Source organism: Barbatula barbatula, assembly GCF_947034865.1.
Source record: "Barbatula barbatula genome assembly, chromosome: 2".
Lineage (NCBI taxonomy): Eukaryota > Metazoa > Chordata > Actinopteri > Cypriniformes > Nemacheilidae > Barbatula > Barbatula barbatula.
In genome coordinates, this window is record NC_136767.1 from 26,093,615 (window position 1) to 26,119,714 (window position 26,100).

Sequence of the window (26,100 nt, forward strand, 5' to 3'; positions counted from 1 at the left end):
CATCTCTCCTGTTCTGTCTGATGTGCAGTAGACTGTTCTTTCCCAGCATGCCCCGAGACATCCCACCCAGGAAGCAAGGAATGCCTAAAGACTCTAGGGCCTTTCTGTAAGACACACATCCAAAAAGAGAGTTCAAACTTCAACCATGAGTTACATGTCCGGGTGCTATAAATCAATAATTGTTGCCGTTTTTGGCTCATGCTTACACAACTAAAGCATTATTCTATATGATCAATTTATTCAATACATACAGTAACTGTGTTGGTTGCATATGGAGCATAAAAACCCTTTGGACCTAAAGCAGTGGTTCTCGAACTGGGGGCCCCAAGATTGATCCAGGGGGACACGGAATTTGTATCATACTTTTCACGCAATCAAACACTAGAAAAATAACCAAAATTATTTATGTTTCAGCATTGTATAACTGAATATGTTTTTGGTTTCTTAAAATTCTAGTTTAGGATTATGCGACTTTATTTTGGGGAGGGTCGAAAATGCACTGTACAACAAGGAAAACGTTTGAGAACTACGGACCTAAAGGGATAGTTCACACCAAGATTTAAACTCTTTTTTTGTAAGAAAAATAAATATTTGTTCTGCAGAATACAAAAGAAGATATTTGTTGGTAGCCAAACAACACCGCCCCATTGACTTGGCCCCAAAATGATTTCTCAACATATTTTCTTTTCCACATAAAAATGAACCAGAAGTTTTGAACCACATGAGAATATAATTTTTTGAGAGAATTTTTTTTGAGTGTTATTTTATACTTCTAATGCCCTTTATTGCAAAGAAAAATAAATAGTAAGCAGGTCTAAAGTAGCAGAACGGGTTTTTTCACGATATGATTTAAAAAAATGTAAAGGTGTCAACCAGTATATGTCAATATTAAATGTTTAATGTTTACTGTTTAATGAAGGAGGGGTGTCTTTAAATATCTAGACTGGCACCACAAACTTATGCACACAGAGTCAGGTCATGTACTCTCTAAAAAGTGTGATTCACTATATCTTAACTTGTCTGAAAAGTGACATGTTTCAATCACTCACAAAAATGATAAATGATTAGATGAAAAAATGGTCATTCGCAGCATTACCTGGTGAGCCAGACTGTGCCACGGCCAATGCTTTTCTCACAGTAGGAACGATTTCTCTCACTGTTCTCACTGAAGCACAGAACTTACAGAGGGGTTTAAAGAGAGACATCTGGTCAATATCCTGCAGGGCTCCTCTACCCTAAAAAACACAAAAATCGAATGTCAAGAGGAAGAGTGGTGGGTTATTCTTGTACAAATTGTAGATTTTCATATTTATAACAGATCACAAAACCATCACATATGACACACACTTAAAATATTACTGTTCGCTGTATTAACATAAACAATTAATGTCTTAAGCTAGGATCTCTTCTACGTTACACACACGACTCAACAGAATGTTCATATCAAATGTATTTTACAGTAAGATATACTATGTCTGCAACTTTTCAGCACCAATGAGAATTTATGGGATCAGATTGACAAAACATTCTTAGGAGGACAATACTCACATATTTATATCCACATCCTAATTTTATTTAAAAAAAGGAGTTTTATGTTCTTGCCATAAAGATCATCAGAAGTTAGAATAGCTTCACAGATGGGTCGAAATAAATTGATAAAGTGATTTTGTGTCCATAGAAAGCACATTAAATGCAAGTAAAATGTCTTTTTTCTTGGACAATAAAGTCACAATTTGGTTGAAATACTGTTACATTGTCATTCAGCGTAACACAATATGTACAAATTCAGAATTTTACTTATTAAAATATATAAAATAATTAGGGGAGCATTTACATTTTATTGTGCTTTAAATATGTAAAAAAGATTATTGACCATTGGCCGAATTTTTTTTTTTACAAATCATTAGCATTTAGTGTGAAAGTAACTATTCTCTTTTTATATGTGATAAATAGATTTTTGTGATAAATAGACTTATTTATTTTATGCTTAAACCCTTTTTCGTCAAAAATAAAAATTATTTTAGCAGTGCAGAATTTCATTTCAATATAATGATGATGATATAATGACATTCTTGTTCAGAGCAAGTCGAAACATTGAATGTCACAAGTATTCCGACAAATATAAAGTAACGACTTTATAATACAAGAATAAGTGTTCACAACATCATAATGCTAGCTAACAGTTTACTTTTAATAGCTTATTGTTTGGCATCATACGTCTTCCAGAAGGAAATATTATGCGCAAACAATGGTGTCAGAGACTCCTCTATATTAAATTATGAGCGAAAGAATCCCTCCACAATAATTGATCATTAATGTCACTCAACACTTCGTGTTAATATATACATGAGAATGCGATGTGCTTGTTACACTGAAAGGTTTGATAGATAAGTATACTGTAAGCTCTTGACCGGGCAAGTAGAAACAAAGCATGTCATTTTATTCTTAAGAAAAAATGAAGCAAACATTGAAGTTTCTTCTTTAGCTCCGTTCCTTAAGCTTCATCCCTGTACACCTGTTCTTCTGTTCATACTGAAATGAGATCATTTGCTTTGTTATTTTCTTTCTAGTGCGTTTCTTCTCTTCAACATGCTTCGTAAGATCCCGGGTAGAGCGGTTCAATAATAATATAAAAGTAATTGCTGACTTATTTGCTCTCTGTGTGTACACTTGTACTGGGCGGGAGGAACCAGGAGAGTTAAGATAAGCCTTGAGGTGAGGTGATGAATACACATCCAGTTTACTGTGTCAGAGATACATGGAGATAAAACCCTGTAATTTCATCACTACCACAATCTCATGAGTGCAGAGAAAGCATGTTAAGCATTCTTATACACACAGTTGTTGACAGACTCAATATTAAACTCACAACTTGCGCATGAAATGTTATATTCAAGTTTTAGAATTAAATTCATAAAATGATTTCTACTTTCAGAGCCTCACTGTTGCGGTCAGGGGGTTACCTCTGTGACGGACAGTTACCTGATATAATCTCACACCAATAGCGATATGAGGAACAGATAAGGCAGAGGTGTTCCAGCACGCCAGGCTGAGCAGAGAGTATGTAAAGTGAACCTTGAAGTAACTTTCTGACCTGCAGTAGAGTAGCAGCTGCACCACCGATAAGAAGCAGAGGAGATTCGGCCATCTGAGCGTTCTTCACCGCAGTGACAGTGTTGGTCAGTCCAGGTCCGGCCGTGACTGCAGCCACACCCACTGTGCCTACAGGGGCAAAACACTAGATTATCACCATCTAACATCCTCATGCAACACGAAGGACCCTCTTGCTTTCTTAGATTTGTTCTTACCGGAAAGTCTCGCCACGGCATCGGCTGCAAACACAGCCGTGGCCTCGTGCCGCGTGTCGACGATGCGGATGCCCAGTTTCTCACAGGCCACCAGGATGGGCGAGATGTGTCCTCCCACCAACGTAAAGACGAATTTGACCCCGTGAGCCCGCAGGACCTCCGCCACGCTCTCTCCTCCATGCCGGGGACTCTTACTTTCTGTCTGGGTGTCACAGACGTTGACAGTTAGAATAACATTCCCTGGTGTATAATGCAACAGTCTTTGTCACTGCGAGGGGAGGAGAATACGCCTCAAGAGAATAGAATAATAGACACATTGTCGGATTGTGGGAGTGGTGTTTCCCTGTCCTGATTTATGGATATCTGCCAAAACAGGTGTTCTGCACGAACGTGTTTACATGCAATGTTGCAGTAAAAACTTGCAGTGTTGGCAATACAACAAGAATGCTTAAGTGTCAAATAGGCGCATGAGATCAAAGACAGCAAGGCTTGTGATGCAGTGAGCTGCGCGTGCACACCTGTCACCAGTGGCGGCTGGTGAAAAATATTTTAGGTGGGGCTGTTTGTGTGTGTGTGTGGGCATCTGGGGGGATCCTCCCCCAGATATTTTTTAATTTCATAGATGTGATTTCCTGCATTCTGGTGCATTTTAGTCCATGTCCCTTGCCTATACCAATAAAAGAACTCAAACCAGTCAATACCAATGGTCTAAAAAGACAATATTAATTGAACTGCCATGTAGAAATCAAGTCTCACAGGTAATGATAATGAACAAGTTACATCGCTCAGTGTCCAGATAGGAAAAAGTGAACAAAAAAAAAAACAAAGCAAGCATAGTTACATTACTATTAAGATCAATATTTTAATGGCAAATGTGTGTGAAATGTGGTGTGGTGAGTGAGAGAGAGACTGAGTGAGTAAGAGAATGACAGCGTGTGTGTGTGTCTTTCAAAGTGAGTGAGTTGGAGAGATAGATGGAGGGTGAGTGTGTGTGTGTGTGTGTGTGAGAGAGAGAGAGAGAGAGAGAGAGAGAGAGAGAGAGAGAAAAAGAGAGAGTAAAGAGTAGAGAGAGACTAAGATATGGTGTCTGTGACAGACTTCATCTGTCCGACAAAAGACGTTACAGGAGACTTTCCAGGGAGGCAAAAAGTATCCAGGTACAAAGAGCTGGTCATTAGTTAACCTATTACGTGTAATCCCTTGTCACTTGGTACAAATAGGCAAATAAAAATAAGTGTGTTTGTGCGCGCACACAAATGAAAGTTTGCGATAGGAAACTTCAGTACAGTTCAGTAATAGTTCTGTACAGTAAGTGTAACAGTTCAAGAAAAATGGCCTGTTTAAAATGACAGTGAAAAAATGCACAGTTAATGTTTTTAGGATTTACGTTATTTCATCATAATTTTTGGAAGAATGTGGTTTAAACATTTAAATTTTTTGTTAAATTAACCTTTTATAATAAATATGTTATTAATGGCCAGTACAAGTCGTAATTTGTCTTTAATTGTAATTATATTCTATTATAAAAATGAAAAATTCTCATACACTTTAAAAATGATAGCAGTATCGGTATCAGTATCGCTTAAATTTAAAGAAAAAATATCGGTATCGTATCGCATCAAAAAAATGTGGTATCGCCCATCACTAATCTTGGTACTACAGGCGATATTTTCAGAGCCCCTAAACCTTAAAATTACACGACGATGATTGGCGAAATATAAACTTTTTTGCGTAGCAACCGGGGAACTATTGGCTTAAATTCCAGCACTGTAGGGCTGAGCGAACTGGAGCCCAGGGAAGACAGCCTATTGGCTACTACTACTACACCAACATCCAAATATCATTCTGGAGAGTTCTAAACACATTCTAGAGTAAAACCATTAATATCATGTAATTAACACAGATTCTTTTTCAAAATGAGAGATTATTAAAATATATTTTTTTTAAATACAAATAAAAAACTGGCAGGGAGGTCGGCACCCCAGCGCCCTATGGGCGAGCCACTGCTGGTGGAGCGGCATGAATATGACGATGATCTGCATCATTCAAATTCACTCGATGCAATTTAAAAAACAACGGAAGCAACGGTCAACTGTACACTTCGCTTCACGACCAGCATCAGAAGAGTTCGTCTTTCACCTTTCGCTGAAACTTGTTTACAGGAAGGATGCCATTGAAATTTGACAAAGAACCGTCTGACAAAGAGACTTGTATAATACATCCGCGGAGTCGGCTCAGGTAACCGGAAAAATCTCATTTTATTAATAATGCACCACCACATTTAACCAAAATCTTGTGTTTTTTGGGGTCGGGGTACAAATCATTTGTATTAATTTGAGGAGGTTAAATCATGAAAGGCATTCATTCCTTCCACTGGAAAAGGGCCCTGGACTTTTTGTTACTAGAAATATCTTTGCATATGAAGGAAAATGTGAAAACAAAATCATAAAGGAATTTAATTTGAGTTAAACTCTCTCTTTTGAACAATCGATTAATCGATAATCGTGTTTTTATATACGCTTTAAGATAAACCGTGTGCAATTTCAATACTTGAATCCATTGTAGAGTATTTTCTCCATATATTTACCAAAGACGGTTTAAAAAAATGCTGTTTGAAACTGCCTCTGTTTACAACTTCATGTGAGGCATAGATGTGGATGGTGCATATACTACATACAGTATATAACCATCACTGATGTTTCAGCTCTGCTTCTGCAACACCAGCACACGCTGCTCACACGTCAAATGAAGCATCTATGTATACAGTACAAATGTTACATTTCAGCCTTTTTAAGGCATGAATAAATCATAATCACAGGAAAAAACCTTTTACAGATGCTATTTCAGTGCTAAAAGATGAGTGACACAACGACACATTATTGAATGCGGTGGGACTTTGAGTGAATTAGCTAACCAAGCAACATACAATAGATTTTGTGTTTCAAAGCCTTTTTTTTTTCCGCAGAAATGTATACCTGCTGTTCATGATCATCCTTACATCTTTCAACTTGTTTGCCATCCCTTTGGACATGGCCTTTTCTGAGGATATCCACAAAAGCTCACACAAGATTTGGTTATCTTTAAATGTCATCTCAGACATAGTGTTCTGTTTTGACATCTTGATAAACTTTCGAATGGGATTCTTCAAGGAACATGGTCAGGTAGGAAACCAGCCGTAACAGCGTTCTGGGTGAAAAACAAGAAACGAAATGAAAACTAAACCTTTGCATTAGCCAGATTACTGATGAACGCCTTAATAATGCCAATCACACATTTTTAGAAATAGTCCAGTTTAACTGATGACAACAACGTAAATATGATTATCTTACTTAGCTGCACCTGTCTATGTTTTTATATTCAAAACAGATTTTCAGTCCGCACTTTTTTGTTCCGTCTAGGTGCTCGTTCTTGATCCTCAGCTGATAAAGAAAGACTATCTAAGCTCGTGGTTTGTTCCAGACCTGCTGGCTGCGTTTCCGGCGGATGTCTTCATCATAATTTTGGTGAGTTTGCTTATTCTGCCTTATTAATATCAGTCACATTGATGATATCAACTATTCGACGTCTTACTATAAAACCATATTTGATTTGTTTCAGGAAAACTATCACGTTGACACGAGCTCGCTGGTGGCCTCAAAGATCATGAGGATCCTCATGTTTGTGAGGATTCTGAGCATGATACGTCTGCTCCGTGTCCCGAAACTCACCAGGTTTTTCTTGGAACTTGAAGAAGTAAGGAATAGCCAGTTTCTTGCATACAAAAGTAGACATTTTTGTTGTTGTATGGAGTGTGATTGTAATGGTTGCATGGTGTTTTCGTACGTGCTTGTAGGATTTACACATCCAGCTTGTAGCAGTGAGAAGACTCTTTAGAACCTTGTTTGTTGCAGTGGTGCTGTTTCTTATTATGCACTGGAACGCCTGCATCCAGTTTTTCCTCTCCGGGCTGGGTGAATTTCCACCTGATAGCTGGGTCACACAAGAACACCTCCTGGTAAATGGTACATGGTTTTTAATATGGTGAGAAGTCACGTGAATTGAATGCCTGTTTTATTCTTTTTTTGACACATTACGTAGAATGCCTCAATTGGAGAGAAGTACTCATCTTCTTTCTTTCGTGCATTCTGCCAAATGACCGGGACACTATGTGGAGCTTCTGACCCTCCGACACGTACGTCACACTTCCAACATGCATTCGAAATACTTAAATTCAGCGATGCTTGCATTTAGACGAACTCAGGGCTTTGACCAAATCCTTAACAATAAAACTTACCACAACCTAGTAAAAGCAAGCAGCACTCAAAAAGGATGTAAAAAGATGCAATAATGGCGTTTGCATGGATGTGTTTCTCTGATTTGTAGGTATTGAAGAACAATGGGCCGCCATCATAAGTATTGTGATTGGCCGATCGATGTTTATTGCACTTGTTGCATGGCAGATAGCAACATTTGCAGCTAGCAATGCGAACGTAAAAGAGGTGCTCTTTTGTAACATTTGCTCATTTTTATTAAATGAACTGAAGGTACGTCAGATAATATAATGGCATATTTGATATGTTACATCTGTAGCTGAAAAACTTCGAACATCTGCCCAAGGCATTGCGCAAGCGTGCCATTGCAGGCTACAGATGGCAACAGAAAAGGAGCTGTCTTGGCCTCCTGCAAGAATCGCTAAAAAAGGTTTGTCAAATTGAGAAAGTTAGATTTTTTAAAATATGAACTGATGTGTGCAGTTATACCATTTTGTCAAATGTTGTCACTGACCGATCAAAAGAGTGTAAATGTGTATACCTTCTAAACGTTTATTTTGTTCATGTGTAGGAGCAAATTAGCATATTCATGAGCTCAAAGCTAAAAGACATTCATGTTTCGTACTGTAGGATGTTATGAAAGTCATGTGCCCAAACTTGATGAAGGGATGGCTGTTTGCTAGTGGCGATGTCACGCTGATCGAGGCCGTTCTGATGAAGCTGGAGTGCGAAATCTTCCAGACAGGCGACATCATCATCCAACGGAACGGTCCTGCTGACAGGATGTTCTTCATCGAGCGTGGACGGGTACACGAGGAGATCAGGTCTTTCCAGCAGGAGCTCTTGTCTGGAGAGTACTTTGGAGGTGGTGTATGAGAAACTTGCTTTAATTCAGTTTGAACTTTACAGAGACACACATCATATCATTTTTACCAAGAACTTCCTACTTTTGACAGGAAGCTGGTAGAATGTGTGAAAGAATTCAGACATAATTCGGACAACTTGGAAAACGACCGAAAAACCTTTAAGTGTGCCATTGGTATATTTAAAAGAAAATATACATACAGTATATACTGTACCGCCAGTCTACTTTTTATGTTGACTTACTGTAGATCTACTTGTTTTCATCATTTGATGGAGAAATGCCGTACTCTATAAAAGTGTTATGACGTATTTGGCTTGTAGTTAAGTTTCTTGCTTATATATTGAATGTTTTTTCTATTTGAATTTCTCTGTTATGTCTTTGCAGAGATCAGTTTGCTCTTGGGAGGACAGCAGCCTGCTCAACTTCGTGCCTTAAGTTCCTGCACACTTTTTTCCTTGTCTGTGGACAAGCTGCAGGAACTTGAGAGGAGCTTTCCTGATGTGATCGCTGATCTGCGGGAAGCGGCTCATCAGCACCTTTCAGATATCGAGCGTACGAAGCCTTTTCAAAGCAGTCAGACTGGGTGTAGTGGCTTTAAAAAAAGTCTTTATGCTGAAAAAACAATGCGAGTGACGTTACAGTCCATTTAGCAATGCTCAAAACAAAGCTCAGAAGTTCAGCTTATGTTGGTGTATTATGTGTGCATTAACTCTCTGCTAAAGTGTTTTGTTTGTGTGCTTTACAGAAGGTGCTGCGGAGGATGAAAATGAAGATCAAGTGTGAAGAAGATGGAGTGCTTATTAATTAAAACTAAGAAACGTTCACACACTTGTCTCTGATTTTTTGGGCTTCGTTGGTTCTTGTCAATACTAGTGTTAACATATGGAAACATTTAGTGGTTTGCCCTTTAGTGCTCAAGTCACAGTTTTGGCCATCTTATCTTTTAATTTGACATTATTTGAAGATGAAAATACCTTTGCAGTAGTGTAATGCTATGGAGGAAGGAGAAAGTAAGCGGGATTATAAATCCACCATGGACCGCGGAACGCATCTGAACAAGGGGGGGCCATAATTTCAAGTCACGCGGAGGGGGTGGGGCGCAAATGCATTGAAACAGACAATATTACTGATATATTAAATAACGTTGCGGAGCACTTTATTTTATTCCGACACCACACAGTCACATCTACAGTACACACATGATGAACACGCACACATGTTTCCTCAGGTTAACCCCTCTGATCCCACTTACATTCACACACAACAGGCCAAGCCTATTTACACATAAACGCACAGATGAAACTATAGCAAACACATAAAGTACATCCAGTCCACAACCACAACTCATCTTGCTGCCTTGAATCTAAATCAACATCATAGTCATTATCATCACAAGTCAAGACATTATTATCAGATTGATGTGCAGAGCCGCACAGACACACACTCACACCCACAAAACAAGAAAAGTTTTCCGCTCGTGTCACAAAATGTCAGCCAGTTAAAATCTTTGAACCACTGATATTGAACTGATCTTGCTTGTTGTGAAGACCCAGTCCCCTGTACCTTTTTGGTCTTCATAAGAACAGCAGGGTTTTGTGAGATCCCCGCAGCACTCACTTGTACAGTGGCTGTCGGTAGCTTGGCTTGAAGCCGGAGGAGAGCAGCTAGCGGGCTCGTCTGAGTCTGTGGTGGAGATGGACGCTCCGGGTCTGTTGTTGAGGCGACAGTGGAAGCTGGAGTAGTTTGCTCATTTTGTTTTGCCAGTTTATTTGTTAAAAATCTGACATTGACTTCTGTCCCTTCATTGTCGCAGCCTGGTAATGCCGCCAGCGGTTAAACAGGTGCCCGCTGTTAGCTCGCGACGATGCTCTCACATGACAGACCTAGTAACTACGTCAACGTAACGTCGTAGTTGATAAACAATGCACACTAATTTCAAATCAAAATGCAGTAGTCAGTGTGAGTTTTTTTTATCGCAGCAGTTGGTGAGAGTGAGTGAAGCTGTGTGGTGACTAGTATTGTTTGGCTCGTAAAAACACGGAAACAACTTAGGCTTTTATTCATATCAGATAGTTTGTCAGAGTACAAAAGTTGCCCGGGCCGTGGCCCCCCTGGCCCCCCCAGTTCCGCGGTCTATGAAATCCACATTTGGTGGTTATGACCTAAATCAGCTTTAAAGCGATCCTGGTTAAGGCCTTTGGTCCTAAAGCGGCTTCTTCAAATGCTCCAGAGACTCAGCTTGAGGCCGGACCAAGGAGACCAGGTTGTCCAGCAACCTTTACCAGAATCATCTTCTCCACTGGGAGCCCACTCACAAGCCCCAGAAGCTTCTGAATATCAGAAGGCGTGAAATAAGATGCTGTTCTCAATGATGTTTATGAGTCTTTCGTGATTTTATTGCAATCAAAACATCTTGATGAATTATATGACAATACCTAAATGATTCTGTGAATCACAAACCTGAGGAAAAGAACTGTGATATAGAAAGGTCTCAGATTGAAAAAATACAGACTACTTATTTCCAGAGGTTCTTATAAATATATTTTACGGTAATACTTAGATTAAAACTAACATGTTTCTAAACTTCAATTTGATGATCCACTGATTCCGTCATACAGTAAGCATGCACAATAACTGTAACTGCAAAGTCATGGTCTTCAGTTTCAGGCACACCGTTGAATGAAAAAGATTCAACACTATTGCATATATCACACAAGCAGCCACACTAACACACAGATCAGTCCTTCTTTGTCATATATTAATGTGCTTGGAAAACATGAAATAAATATTGAAAGGACCACAACATTTCTGATCTTCCAAAGCGACACACTAAGGCACTGCTGCTCCTTAAGGAAATGGGTGAACTTCAAGAAAAAAAACATGTCCAGGCCACCGTATACAACTTATATTTTTCTTAAATAAAAAATTTTTGCGATTGTGACATTGTGACCTACTTTAAGTACATTAATAAAAAAAATTCATTGTTATGGGTCCTGTATAGGAGGTTTCAATAATTCTCATTATTCTAAATGGTGATTCTCATACTGTAATACAGTACGTAATATAAATAAAATAAGCATAAATTAAAGCCAGTACAACAAATTCTACAACATGATACTTGTCAAATTAAGTATTACAAGAAAAAAATAAGCCTTATTTCCCCAATACAACACTGAGACATTGGGTAAATGTATGTGCTTACTTATAAAATAATGTCACAATGTAAAAATGTATTAAACATCAGCTCTCTTTGAGCGAAATATTGTCTTATTTCTGGTGGAGAGAAAGATGACCACAACATGTCCTTTTTCTGAGTTTCACCCAATTTAACTTTAAAAACTGTCCTAGTTACAACACCGCTGCAATCTGGTATGTTGTTGCACACATTTGATACTCTGCTTCCATTCCAATAACTTAACTTCTTTTTGTTTTAACAAAATAAATTGTCAGTGTAGAACCCCTTTTTTAGTAGTGTATATGTACTGTATGTATACACAGGTTATAACTTAAGTTATACAAATATGATGTAGCTGTAATCCGCTGAGCGGCTAAACTGGGAGTGCTGTATTTGTGACGCATCAAAAAGGACATCATACATACAAAAAACAGAAAGCTTTCCAATACTCCAATTATTACTCCACAAACATGTTGCAAAAATAAATTGCTGGTCAACAAAGAGTACACTTACTCCCCATTCACCCCCTCCTGACCCACAACAGGTGAGCAGGTGCCCGATAACCACTTCCTACATATCTCACGACCCCTCCCAAATCATGTGACGCATTTACCATTTCATGTCCACTACAGATGGATTTTGATTCTAGTTTATTTAGTGCAGAGCTTTTTAAACTTCAAAAGGTCCCAAAAGATATACATATTTTATATACATATAATATACACAATAAAGTACAGTCTCTTTACAAAACATTGATCACAAGATTGTAAGTGTGTAATGTAAATGATGTGCCCAAATGATAAAATACTGTAGTAGAGTATACTATAATATTTACTATAGTAAACTGTAGTAAAATGTCAAGATACTCCGGTATAGGGTGTTCAATTAAGTATAGGCCTATTACAGTTAATGAATTAAAACTAGTTAGATACTATAGTTAATACTATAGTACAGAGAAATTTATTTTCATTAATGTATTATACATTATGTATTCAGGAAAGAAATTAAACTGCACTTCTTCACCTTGAATGGCCACTGTTGGTTTCCAGAACATGTCCGAGTTCTTCAATAGCTGACTTCTGTCTCTGTTAACTGCAATGATTTTACTCCGTCGGTTCAGCACCCTTCCATAACCCATTCTGAAGTCACACACTGTGCCTACAAACCAAAACAAATCATGTATTGACATCTAGAAAAAGAATAGCTTAGTTTTCTAAGCATTCCGAACAGTATAAAACCATAGAAAATAAAAAGACACTAGATGGCGCTGTTACTCACCTGCCAGCAGCACAAGATCAGCATCTTTCAAGGCATCTCTCCTGTTCTGTCTGATGTGCAGTAGACTGTTCTTTCCCAGCATGCCCCGAGACATCCCACCCAGGAAGCAAGGAATGCCTAAAGACTCTAGGGCCTTTCTGTAAGACACACATCCAAAAAGAGAGTTCAAACTTCAACCATGAGTTACATGTCCGGGTGCTATAAATCAATAATTGTTGCCGTTTTTGGCTCATGCTTACACAACTAAAGCATTATTCTATATGATCAATTTATTCAATACATACAGTAACTGTGTTGGTTGCATATGGAGCATAAAAACCCTTTGGACCTAAAGCAGTGGTTCTCGAACTGGGGGCCCCAAGATTGATCCAGGGGGACACGGAATTTGTATCATACTTTTCACGCAATCAAACACTAGAAAAATAACCAAAATTATTTATGTTTCAGCATTGTATAACTGAATATGTTTTTGGTTTCTAAAAATTCTAGTTTAGGATTATGCGACTTTATTTTGGGGAGGGTCGAAAATGCACTGTACAACAAGGAAAACGTTTGAGAACTACGGACCTAAAGGGATAGTTCACACCAAGATTTAAACTCTTTTTTTGTAAGAAAAATAAATATTTGTTCTGCAGAATACAAAAGAAGATATTTGTTGGTAGCCAAACAACACCGCCCCATTGACTTGGCCCCAAAATGATTTCTCAACATATTTTCTTTTCCACATAAAAATGAACCAGAAGTTTTGAACCACATGAGAATATAATTTTTTGAGAGAATTTTTTTTGAGTGTTATTTTATACTTCTAATGCCCTTTATTGCAAAGAAAAATAAATAGTAAGCAGGTCTAAAGTAGCAGAACGGGTTTTTTCACGATATGATTTAAAAAAATGTAAAGGTGTCAACCAGTATATGTCAATATTAAATGTTTAATGTTTACTGTTTAATGAAGGAGGGGTGTCTTTAAATATCTAGACTGGCACCACAAACTTATGCACACAGAGTCAGGTCATGTACTCTCTAAAAAGTGTGATTCACTATATCTTAACTTGTCTGAAAAGTGACATGTTTCAATCACTCACAAAAATGATAAATGATTAGATGAAAAAATGGTCATTCGCAGCATTACCTGGTGTGCCAGACTGTGCCACGGCCAATGCTTTTCTCACAGTAGGAACGATTTCTCTCACTGTTCTCACTGAAGCACAGAACTTACAGAGGGGTTTAAAGAGAGACATCTGGTCAATATCCTGCAGGGCTCCTCTACCCTAAAAAACACAAAAATCGAATGTCAAGAGGAAGAGTGGTGGGTTATTCTTGTACAAATTGTAGATTTTCATATTTATAACAGATCACAAAACCATCACATATGACACACACTTAAAATATTACTGTTCGCTGTATTAACATAAACAATTAATGTCTTAAGCTAGGATCTCTTCTACGTTACACACACGACTCAACAGAATGTTCATATCAAATGTATTTTACAGTAAGATATACTATGTCTGCAACTTTTCAGCACCAATGAGAATTTATGGGATCAGATTGACAAAACATTCTTAGGAGGACAATACTCACATATTTATATCCACATCCTAATTTTATTTAAAAAAAGGAGTTTTATGTTCTTGCCATAAAGATCATCAGAAGTTAGAATAGCTTCACAGATGTTTTATACATGGGTCGAAATAAATTGATAAAGTGATTTTGTGTCCATAGAAAGCACATTAAATGCAAGTAAAATGTCTTTTTTCTTGGACAATAAAGTCACAATTTGGTTGAAATACTGTTACATTGTCATTCAGCGTAACACAATATGTACAAACTTATTAAAATATATAAAATAATTAGGGGAGCATTTACATTTTATTGTGCTTTAAATATGTAAAAAAGATTATTGACCATTGGCCGAATTTTTTTTTTACAAATCATTAGCATTTAGTGTGAAAGTAACTATTCTCTTTTTATATGTGATAAATAGATTTTTGTGATAAATAGACTTATTTATTTTATGCTTAAACCCTTTTTCGTCAAAAATAAAAATTATTTTAGCAGTGCAGAATTTCATTTCAATATAATGATGATGATATAATGACATTCTTGTTCAGAGCAAGTCGAAACATTGAATGTCACAAGTATTCCGACAAATATAAAGTAACGACTTTATAATACAAGAATAAGTGTTCACAACATCATAATGCTAGCTAACAGTTTACTTTTAATAGCTTATTGTTTGGCATCATACGTCTTCCAGAAGGAAATATTATGCGCAAACAATGGTGTCAGAGACTCCTCTATATTAAATTATGAGCGAAAGAATCCCTCCACAATAATTGATCATTAATGTCACTCAACACTTCGTGTTAATATATACATGAGAATGCGATGTGCTTGTTACACTGAAAGGTTTGATAGATAAGTATACTGTAAGCTCTTGACCGGGCAAGTAGAAACAAAGCATGTCATTTTATTCTTAAGAAAAAATGAAGCAAACATTGAAGTTTCTTCTTTAGCTCCGTTCCTTAAGCTTCATCCCTGTACACCTGTTCTTCTGTTCATACTGAAATGAGATCATTTGCTTTGTTATTTTCTTTCTAGTGCGTTTCTTCTCTTCAACATGCTTCGTAAGATCCCGGGTAGAGCGGTTCAATAATAATATAAAAGTAATTGCTGACTTATTTGCTCTCTGTGTGTACACTTGTACTGGGCGGGAGGAACCAGGAGAGTTAAGATAAGCCTTGAGGTGAGGTGATGAATACACATCCAGTTTACTGTGTCAGAGATACATGGAGATAAAACCCTGTAATTTCATCACTACCACAATCTCATGAGTGCAGAGAAAGCATGTTAAGCATTCTTATACACACAGTTGTTGACAGACTCAATATTAAACTCACAACTTGCGCATGAAATGTTATATTCAAGTTTTAGAATTAAATTCATAAAATGATTTCTACTTTCAGAGCCTCACTGTTGCGGTCAGGGGGTTACCTCTGTGACGGACAGTTACCTGATATAATCTCACACCAATAGCGATATGAGGAACAGATAAGGCAGAGGTGTTCCAGCACGCCAGGCTGAGCAGAGAGTATGTAAAGTGAACCTTGAAGTAACTTTCTGACCTGCAGTAGAGTAGCAGCTGCACCACCGATAAGAAGCAGAGGAGATTCGGCCATCTGAGCGTTCTTCACCGCAGTGACAGTGTTGGTCAGTCCAGGTCCGGCCGTGACTGCAGCCACACCCACTGTGCCTACAGGGGCAAAACACTAGATTATCACCATCTAACATCCTCATGCAACACGAAGGACCCTCTTGCTTTCTTAGATTTGTTCTTACCGGAAAGTCTCGCCACGGCAAACACAGCCGTGGCCTCGTGCCGCGTGTCGACGATGCGGATGCCCAGTTTCTCACAGGCCACCAGGATGGGCGAGATGTGTCCTCCCACCAACGTAAAGACGAATTTGACCCCGTGAGCCCGCAGGACCTCCGCCACGCTCTCTCCTCCATGCCGGGGACTCTTACTTTCTGTCTGGGTGTCACAGACGTTGACAGTTAGAATAACATTCCCTGGTGTATAATGCAACAGTCTTTGTCACTGCGAGGGGAGGAGAATACGCCTCAAGAGAATAGAATAATAGACACATTGTCGGATTGTGGGAGTGGTGTTTCCCTGTCCTGATTTATGGATATCTGCCAAAACAGGTGTTCTGCACGAACGTGTTTACATGCAATGTTGCAGTAAAAACTTGCAGTGTTGGCAATACAACAAGAATGCTTAAGTGTCAAATAGGCGCATGAGATCAAAGACAGCAAGGCTTGTGATGCAGTGAGCTGCGCGTGCACACCTGTCACCAGTGGCGGCTGGTGAAAAATATTTTAGGTGGGGCTGTTTGTGTGTGTGTGTGGGCATCTGGGGGGATCCTCCCCCAGAAATTTTTTAATTTCATAGATGTGATTTCCTGCATTCTGGTGCATTTTAGTCCATGTCCCTTGCCTATACCAATAAAAGAACTCAAACCAGTCAATACCAATGGTCTAAAAAGACAATATTAATTGAACTGCCATGTAGAAATCAAGTCTCACAGGTAATGATAATGAACAAGTTACATCGCTCAGTGTCCAGATAGGAAAAAGTGAACAAAAAAAAAACAAAGCAAGCATAGTTACATTACTATTAAGATCAATATTTTAATGGCAAATGTGTGTGAAATGTGGTGTGGTGAGTGAGAGAGAGACTGAGTGAGTAAGAGAATGACAGCGTGTGTGTGTGTCTTTCAAAGTGAGTGAGTTGGAGAGATAGATGGAGGGTGAGTGTGTGTGTGTGTGTGTGTGTGAGAGAGAGAGAGAGAGAGAGAGAGAGAGAGAGAGAGAGAGAGAAAAAGAGAGAGCAAAGAGTAGAGAGAGACTAAGATATGGTGTCTGTGACAGACTTCATCTGTCCGACAAAAGACGTTACAGGAGACTTTCCAGGGAGGCAAAAAGTATCCAGGTACAAAGAGCTGGTCATTAGTTAACCTATTACGTGTAATCCCTTGTCACTTGGTACAAATAGGCAAATAAAAATAAGTGTGTTTGTGCGCGCACACAAATGAAAGTTTGCGATAGGAAACTTCAGTACAGTTCAGTAATAGTTCTGTACAGTAAGTGTAACAGTTCAAGAAAAATGGCCTGTTTAAAATGACAGTGAAAAAATGCACAGTTAATGTTTTTAGGATTTACGTTATTTCATCATAATTTTTGGAAGAATGTGGTTTAAACATTTAAATTTTTTGTTAAATTAACCTTTTATAATAAATATGTTATTAATGGCCAGTACAAGTCGTAATTTGTCTTTAATTGTAATTATATTCTATTATAAAAATGAAAAATTCTCATACACTTTAAAAATGATAGCAGTATCGGTATCAGTATCGCTTAAATTTAAAGAAAAAATATCGGTATCGTATCGCATCAAAAAAATGTGGTATCGCCCATCACTAATCTTGGTACTACAGGCGATATTTTCAGAGCCCCTTAACCTTAAAATTACACGACGATGATTGGCGAAATATAAACTTTTTTGCGTAGCAACCGGGGAACTATTGGCTTAAATTCCAGCACTGTAGGGCTGAGCGAACTGGAGCCCAGGGAAGACAGCCTATTGGCTACTACTACTACACCAACATCCAAATATCATTCTGGAGAGTTCTAAACACATTCTAGAGTAAAACCATTAATATCATGTAATTAACACAGATTATTTTTCAAAATGAGAGATTATTAAAAGATTTTTTTTTTTAAATACAAATAAAAAACTGTAAGGGAGGTCGGCACCCCAGCGCCCTCTATGGGCGAGCCACTGCTGGTGGAGCGGCATGAATATGACGATGATCTGCATCATTCAAATTCACTCGATGCAATTTAAAAAACAACGGAAGCAACGGTCAACTGTACACTTCGCTTCACGACCAGCATCAGAAGAGTTCGTCTTTCACCTTTCGCTGAAACTTGTTTACAGGAAGGATGCCATTGAAATTTGACAAAGAACCGTCTGACAAAGAGACTTGTATAATACATCCGCGGAGTCGGGCCAGGTAACCGGAAAAATCTCATTTTATTAATAATGCACCACCACATTTAACCAAAATCTTGTGTTTTTTGGGGTCGGGGTACAAATCATTTGTATTAATGCTTATTTGAGGAGGTTAAATCATGAAAGGCATTCATTCCTTCCACTGGAAAAGGGCCCTGGACTTTTTGTTACTAGAAATATCTTTGCATATGAAGGAAAATGTGAAAACAAAATCATAAAGGAATTTAATTTGAGTTAAACTCTCTCTTTTGAACAATCGATTAATCGATAATCGTGTTTTTATATACGCTTTAAGATAAACCGTGTGCAATTTCAATACTTCAATCCATTGTAGAGTATTTTCTCCATATATTTACCAAAGACGGTTTAAAAAAATGCTGTTTGAAACTGCCTCTGTTTACAACTTCATGTGAGGCATAGATGTGGATGGTGCATATACTACATACAGTATATAACCATCACTGATGTTTCAGCTCTGCTTCTGCAACACCAGCACACGCTGCTCACACGTCAAATGAAGCATCTATGTATACAGTACAAATGTTACATTTCAGCCTTTTTAAGGCATGAATAAATCATAATCACAGGAAAAAACCTTTTACAGATGCTATTTCAGTGCTAAAAGATGAGTGACACAACGACACATTATTGAATGCGGTGGGACTTTGAGTGAATTAGCTAACCAAGCAACATACAATAGATTTTGTGTTTCAAAGCCTTTTTTTTTTCCGCAGAAATGTATACCTGCTGTTCATGATCATCCTTACATCTTTCAACTTGTTTGCCATCCCTTTGGACATGGCCTTTTCTGAGGATATCCACAAAAGCTCACACAAGATTTGGTTATCTTTAAATGTCATCTCAGACATAGTGTTCTGTTTTGACATCTTGATAAACTTTCGAATGGGATTCTTCAAGGAACATGGTCAGGTAGGAAACCAGCCGTAACAGCGTTCTGGGTGAAAAACAAGAAACGAAATGAAAACTAAACCTTTGCATTAGCCAGATTACTGATGAACGCCTTAATAATGCCAATCACACATTTTTAGAAATAGTCCAGTTTAACTGATGACAACAACGTAAATATGATTATCTTACTTAGCTGCACCTGTCTATGTTTTTATATTCAAAACAGATTTTCAGTCCGCACTTTTTTGTTCCGTCTAGGTGCTCGTTCTTGATCCTCAGCTGATAAAGAAAGACTATCTAAGCTCGTGGTTTGTTCCAGACCTGCTGGCTGCGTTTCCGGCGGATGTCTTCATCATAATTTTGGTGAGTTTGCTTATTCTGCCTTATTAATATCAGTCACATTGATGATATCAACTATTCGACGTCTTACTATAAAACCATATTTGATTTGTTTCAGGAAAACTATCACGTTGACACGAGCTCGCTGGTGGCCTCAAAGATCATGAGGATCCTCATGTTTGTGAGGATTCTGAGCATGATACGTCTGCTCCGTGTCCCGAAACTCACCAGGTTTTTCTTGGAACTTGAAGAAGTAAGGAATAGCCAGTTTCTTGCATACAAAAGTAGACATTTTTGTTGTTGTATGGAGTGTGATTGTAATGGTTGCATGGTGTTTTCGTACGTGCTTGTAGGATTTACACATCCAGCTTGTAGCAGTGAGAAGACTCTTTAGAACCTTGTTTGTTGCAGTGGTGCTGTTTCTTATTATGCACTGGAACGCCTGCATCCAGTTTTTCCTCTCCGGGCTGGGTGAATTTCCACCTGATAGCTGGGTCACACAAGAACACCTCCTGGTAAATGGTACATGGTTTTTAATATGGTGAGAAGTCACGTGAATTGAATGCCTGTTTTATTCTTTTTTTGACACATTACGTAGAATGCCTCAATTGGAGAGAAGTACTCATCTTCTTTCTTTCGTGCATTCTGCCAAATGACCGGGACACTATGTGGAGCTTCTGACCCTCCGACACGTACGTCACACTTCCAACATGCATTCGAAATACTTAAATTCAGCGATGCTTGCATTTAGACGAACTCAGGGCTTTGACCAAATCCTTAACAATAAAACTTACCACAACCTAGTAAAAGCAAGCAGCACTCAAAAAGGATGTAAAAAGATGCAATAATGGCGTTTGCATGGATGTGTTTCTCTGATTTGTAGGTATTGAAGAACAATGGGCCGCCATCATAAGTATTGTGATTGGCCGATCGATGTTTATTGCACTTGTTGCATGGCAGATAGCAACATTTGCAGCTAGCAATGCGAACGTAAAAGAGGTGCTCTTTTGTAACATTTGCTCATTTTTATTAAATGAACTGAAGGTACGTCAGATAATATAATGGCATATTTGATATGTTACATCTGTAGCTGAAAAACTTCGAACATCTGCCCAAGGCATTGCGCAAGCGTGCCATTGCAGGCTACAGATGGCAACAGAAAAGGAGCTGTCTTGGCCTCCTGCAAGAATCGCTAAAAAAGGTTTGTCAAATTGAGAAAGTTAGATTTTTTAAAATATGAACTGATGTGTGCAGTTATACCATTTTGTCAAATGTTGTCACTGACCGATCAAAAGAGTGTAAATGTGTATACCTTCTAAACGTTTATTTTGTTCATGTGTAGGAGCAAATTAGCATATTCATGAGCTCAAAGCTAAAAGACATTCATGTTTCGTACTGTAGGATGTTATGAAAGTCATGTGCCCAAACTTGATGAAGGGATGGCTGTTTGCTAGTGGCGATGTCACGCTGATCGAGGCCGTTCTGATGAAGCTGGAGTGCGAAATCTTCCAGACAGGCGACATCATCATCCAACGGAACGGTCCTGCTGACAGGATGTTCTTCATCGAGCGTGGACGGGTACACGAGGAGATCAGGTCTTTCCAGCAGGAGCTCTTGTCTGGAGAGTACTTTGGAGGTGGTGTATGAGAAACTTGCTTTAATTCAGTTTGAACTTTACAGAGACACACATCATATCATTTTTACCAAGAACTTCCTACTTTTGACAGGAAGCTGGTAGAATGTGTGAAAGAATTCAGACATAATTCGGACAACTTGGAAAACGACCGAAAAACCTTTAAGTGTGCCATTGGTATATTTAAAAGAAAATATACATACAGTATATACTGTACCGCCAGTCTACTTTTTATGTTGACTTACTGTAGATCTACTTGTTTTCATCATTTGATGGAGAAATGCCGTACTCTATTAAAGTGTTATGACGTATTTGGCTTGTAGTTAAGTTTCTTGCTTATATATTGAATGTTTTTTCTATTTGGATTTCTCTGTTATGTCTTTGCAGAGATCAGTTTGCTCTTGGGAGGACAGCAGCCTGCTCAACTTCGTGCCTTAAGTTCCTGCACACTTTTTTCCTTGTCTGTGGACAAGCTGCAGGAACTTGAGAGGAGCTTTCCTGATGTGATCGCTGATCTGCGGGAAGCGGCTCATCAGCACCTTTCAGATATCGAGCGTACGAAGCCTTTTCAAAGCAGTCAGACTGGGTGTAGTGGCTTTAAAAAAAGTCTTTATGCTGAAAAAACAATGCGAGTGACGTTACAGTCCATTTAGCAATGCTCAAAACAAAGCTCAGAAGTTCAGCTTATGTTGGTGTATTATGTGTGCATTAACTCTCTGCTAAAGTGTTTTGTTTGTGTGCTTTACAGAAGGTGCTGCGGAGGATGAAAATGAAGATCAAGTGTGAAGAAGATGGAGTGCTTATTAATTAAAACTAAGAAACGTTCACACACTTGTCTCTGATTTTTTGGGCTTCGTTGGTTCTTGTCAATACTAGTGTTAACATATGGAAACATTTAGTGGTTTGCCCTTTAGTGCTCAAGTCACAGTTTTGGCCATCTTATCTTTTAATTTGACATTATTTGAAGATGAAAATACCTTTGCAGTAGTGTAATGCTATGGAGGAAGGAGAAAGTAAGCGGGATTATAAATCCACATTTGGTGGTTATGACCTAAATCAGCTTTAAAGCGATCCTGGTTAAGGCCTTTGGTCCTAAAGCGGCTTCTTCAAATGCTCCAGAGACTCAGCTTGAGGCCGGACCAAGGAGACCAGGTTGTCCAGCAACCTTTACCAGAATCATCTTCTCCACTGGGAGCCCACTCACAAGCCCCAGAAGCTTCAGAATATCAGAAGGCGTGAAATAAGATGCTGTTATCAATGATGTTTATGAGTCTTTCGTGATTTTATTGCAATCAAAACATCTTGATGAATTATATAACAATACCTAAATGATTCTGTGAATCACAAACCTGAGGAAAAGAACTGTGATATAGAAAGGTCTCAGATTGAAAAAATACAGACTACTTATTTCCAGAGGTTCTTATAGATATATTTTACGGTAATACTTAGATTAAAACTAACATGTTTCTAAACTTCAATTTGATGATCCACTGATTCCGTCATACAGTAAGCATGCACAATAACTGTAACTGCAAAGTCATGGTCTTCAGTTTCAGGCACACCGTTGAATGAAAAAGATTCAACACTATTGCATATATCACACAAGCAGCCACACTAACACACAGATCAGTCCTTCATTGTCATATATTAATGTGCTTGGAAAACATGAAATAAATATTGAAAGGACCACAACATTTCTGATCTTCCAAAGCGACACACTAAGGCACTGCTGCTCCTTAAGGAAATGGGTGAACTTCAAGAAAAAAAACATGTCCAGGCCACCGTATACAACTTATATTTTTCTTAAATAAATAATTTTTGCGATTGTGACATTGTGACCTACTTTAAGTACATTAATCAAAAAAATTCATTGTTATGGGTCCTGTATAGGAGGTTTCAATAATTCTCATTATTCTAAATGGTGATTCTCATACTGTAATACAGTACGTAATATAAATAAAATAAGCATAAATTAAAGCCAGTACAACAAATTCTACAACATGGTACTTGTCAAATTAAGTATTACAAGAAAAAAATAAGCCTTATTTCCCCAATACAACACTGAGACATTGGGTAAATGTATGTGCTTACTTATAAAATAATGTCACAATGTAAAAATGTATTAAACATCAGCTCTCTTTGAGCGAAATATTGTCTTATTTCTGGTGGAGAGAAAGATGACCACAACATGTCCTTTTTCTGAGTTTCACCCAGTTTAACTTTAAAAACTGTCCTAGTTACAACACCGCTGCAATCTGGTATGTTGTTGCACACATTTGATACTCTGCTTCCATTCCAATAACTTAACTTCTTTTTGTTTTAACAAGTCAGTCTGTAAATGTACTGAAATGTGCACCGCATATAAATTAATTAGGCTTTAAAATTAAAACATAAAATTGAAATGTAAAACATAAAAGAGAACTTTGGGTTTCTAGGCAGGATCGTGCACAGTGTCGCTGTTTAGACGGAGATAGAGCCCTCCCTGAAGTTGGTTTTCCCAATCAGAACGTTTAACAGAATGGCTTTTCGCTCTCTTCTTTCCTTCTGTGCCTTTTTAATGATGTCATCAAGTTGTGACTCATCCTGTCGCCCAACCAGGTAACCCTTGCCCCCATAGCCATCAGCTACGATGTGATAATCTGCAAGCAGAAAACAAGAAAAAAACGAATTCATACTTTTGTATCCAAATACAGTATAGAAGAAAGTCAAATGTCAGTGCTGCTGTATTCCTTGAGTGTACAACTGCTGGACACTATGCAATCCTATAATGTCACAGGTGCTACGGAAGACTCAACAATAAATTACTAAATAACAAAAATGGTAAATAACTGTGACCCAGACTTCTCTTTTAAAGCGATTTTACACGTAGTTGAACTGTACGGTACAACAACATTCAAGTAAATAATTTCCCTGGTTAGTAATATGACATCACAGGTCAAAGAACATACATGCAACAATATCCTTTTTCTGAAAAACATCTTGATCCACATATTTTTTTGAAGACTCGGGAGGTGTACTGTAAACTTCAAACTCGTGCTAAATCCTACATTTATGACAACATTTTGAAAATATTATTAGAGTAAACCATCTCACCTGTGAAGGCGAGACCACAGGCTACATTGCTCCCGAGCAAAGGCACTTGTTCTCTGGAGATCTGACTCCAGCAGGCATCATTTCCGACCAGAGCGATCACTGGTGTCTGACATGACGTGAAAAAACAGCTCATTTACAATCGTTCTGGCTTATATACTGCATTTATGCATTATGCACTTACAATATAAGTCTATGGGGACAATCACATAACATGCTTCATCTGCTGTTGATCGCATATGGAAAGGGTTAAAAATGTTATGATTTTTTAATTCATTTGTAAATAAATCAAATGTAATCCAAAACCCTATTACGCCCTGTTCTGTCTTTTAAATAGATATGTAAACTATTTATATGTGAGGTTTGGCCGTGTTTTCCCCACCTTGTGGCGTGTAAAGGTATCAAATTCAGCTACACTGTATCCAAGGGAACCATCACCGTAAATGATCCAAACCTGTAACACACACATCGCACCACGTGGGAAAAGCTGTTTCAATAACTGGGGCAAATGTCACTACAGTCAGGTCAGCTAGGTCCTCTGGTCAAACAGAGATCAATATCAAAGCATTCAATACAATTTAACTTCTTTACAGTCTTACCTCAGAGTCAGGTCGACAGAGCTTGGCCCCGAGAGCAAAACCTCCTCCAACACCCAGAGTCCCAAAAGCTCCTGGAGTGAATAGCAGAAAACAGAATCATCAATTCCTTCAAAACGGTGCTTTAGATGTTCACAAACAGGTCAAAAAATATCGATAGTCCTGCTAACCTGGGTCTAGCCAGCGCAGCGGGCCGCGCCGCCTCATGATATAAGCAGCACTGCCGACAAAATCTCCCCCGGCGGCCACTATGATGCTGTCCTCATTCAAAAGCTCATCCACCCGGTGCAGAACATTCAGAGGATTCAGATGCATCTCTGTCTTCTCATCTGCTTTGGCTCTGAGATAAACAAATAGGCAGCGAGATGAAACTAAAGGGAGTTATAGGTCATAGGTTTACACATTCAGTCTCCTGAGACAAAGCTGACATGCAAGCAAGAATAGAAAAGGTGGGGAAAGTTCACCTGTTAGTTTTCTCTTTGACGTAATCTCCTTCTTTCAGACTTTGAGGCCATTCCTCTGGGCATCTGTGTCCCTTGAGGGCCTTAGAGAGACGCAGGAGGAAAGAGCCAGCATCGCCTGAAACATTTGGAAAATAAATTGTCAGTGTAGAACCCCTTTTTTAGTAGTGTATATGTACTGTATGTATACACAGGTTATAACTTAAGTTATACAAATATGATGTAGCTGTAATCCGCTGAGCGGCTAAACTGGGAGTGCTGTATTTGTGACGCATCAAAAAGGACATCATACATACAAAAAACAGAAAGCTTTCCAATACTCCAATTATTACTCCACAAACATGTTGCAAAAATAAATTGCTGGTCAACAAAGAGTACACTTACTCCCCATTCACCCCCTCCTGACCCACAACAGGTGAGCAGGTGCCCGATAACCACTTCCTACATATCTCACGACCCCTCCCAAATCATGTGACGCATTTACCATTTCATGTCCACTACAGATGGATTTTGATTCTAGTTTATTTAGTGCAGAGCTTTTTAAACTTCAAAAGGTCCCAAAAGATATACATATTTTATATACATATAATATACACAATAAAGTACAGTCTCTTTACAAAA

General features: G+C 38.4%; 1 protein-coding gene across 1 annotated transcript in view; it reads right to left on the reverse strand.

The window, feature by feature from the left end:
* Positions 1-23,665: 23,665 nt before the first annotated feature.
* Positions 23,666-26,100, reverse strand: part of LOC306905108 (2-hydroxyacyl-CoA lyase 2-like) — a 70,264-nt gene continuing 67,829 nt past the window's right edge. The window contains exons 10-15 of the mRNA XM_079475502.1: positions 25,483-25,597; positions 25,189-25,358; positions 25,022-25,092; positions 24,805-24,876; positions 24,426-24,531; positions 23,666-23,971 (exon numbers count right to left, since the gene is read on the reverse strand). Coding sequence (XP_079331628.1) covers positions 23,793-23,971; positions 24,426-24,531; positions 24,805-24,876; positions 25,022-25,092; positions 25,189-25,358; positions 25,483-25,597 — 713 coding nt within the window. The 3' untranslated portion in view covers positions 23,666-23,792. The remainder of the gene's footprint in view (positions 23,972-24,425; positions 24,532-24,804; positions 24,877-25,021; positions 25,093-25,188; positions 25,359-25,482; positions 25,598-26,100) is intronic.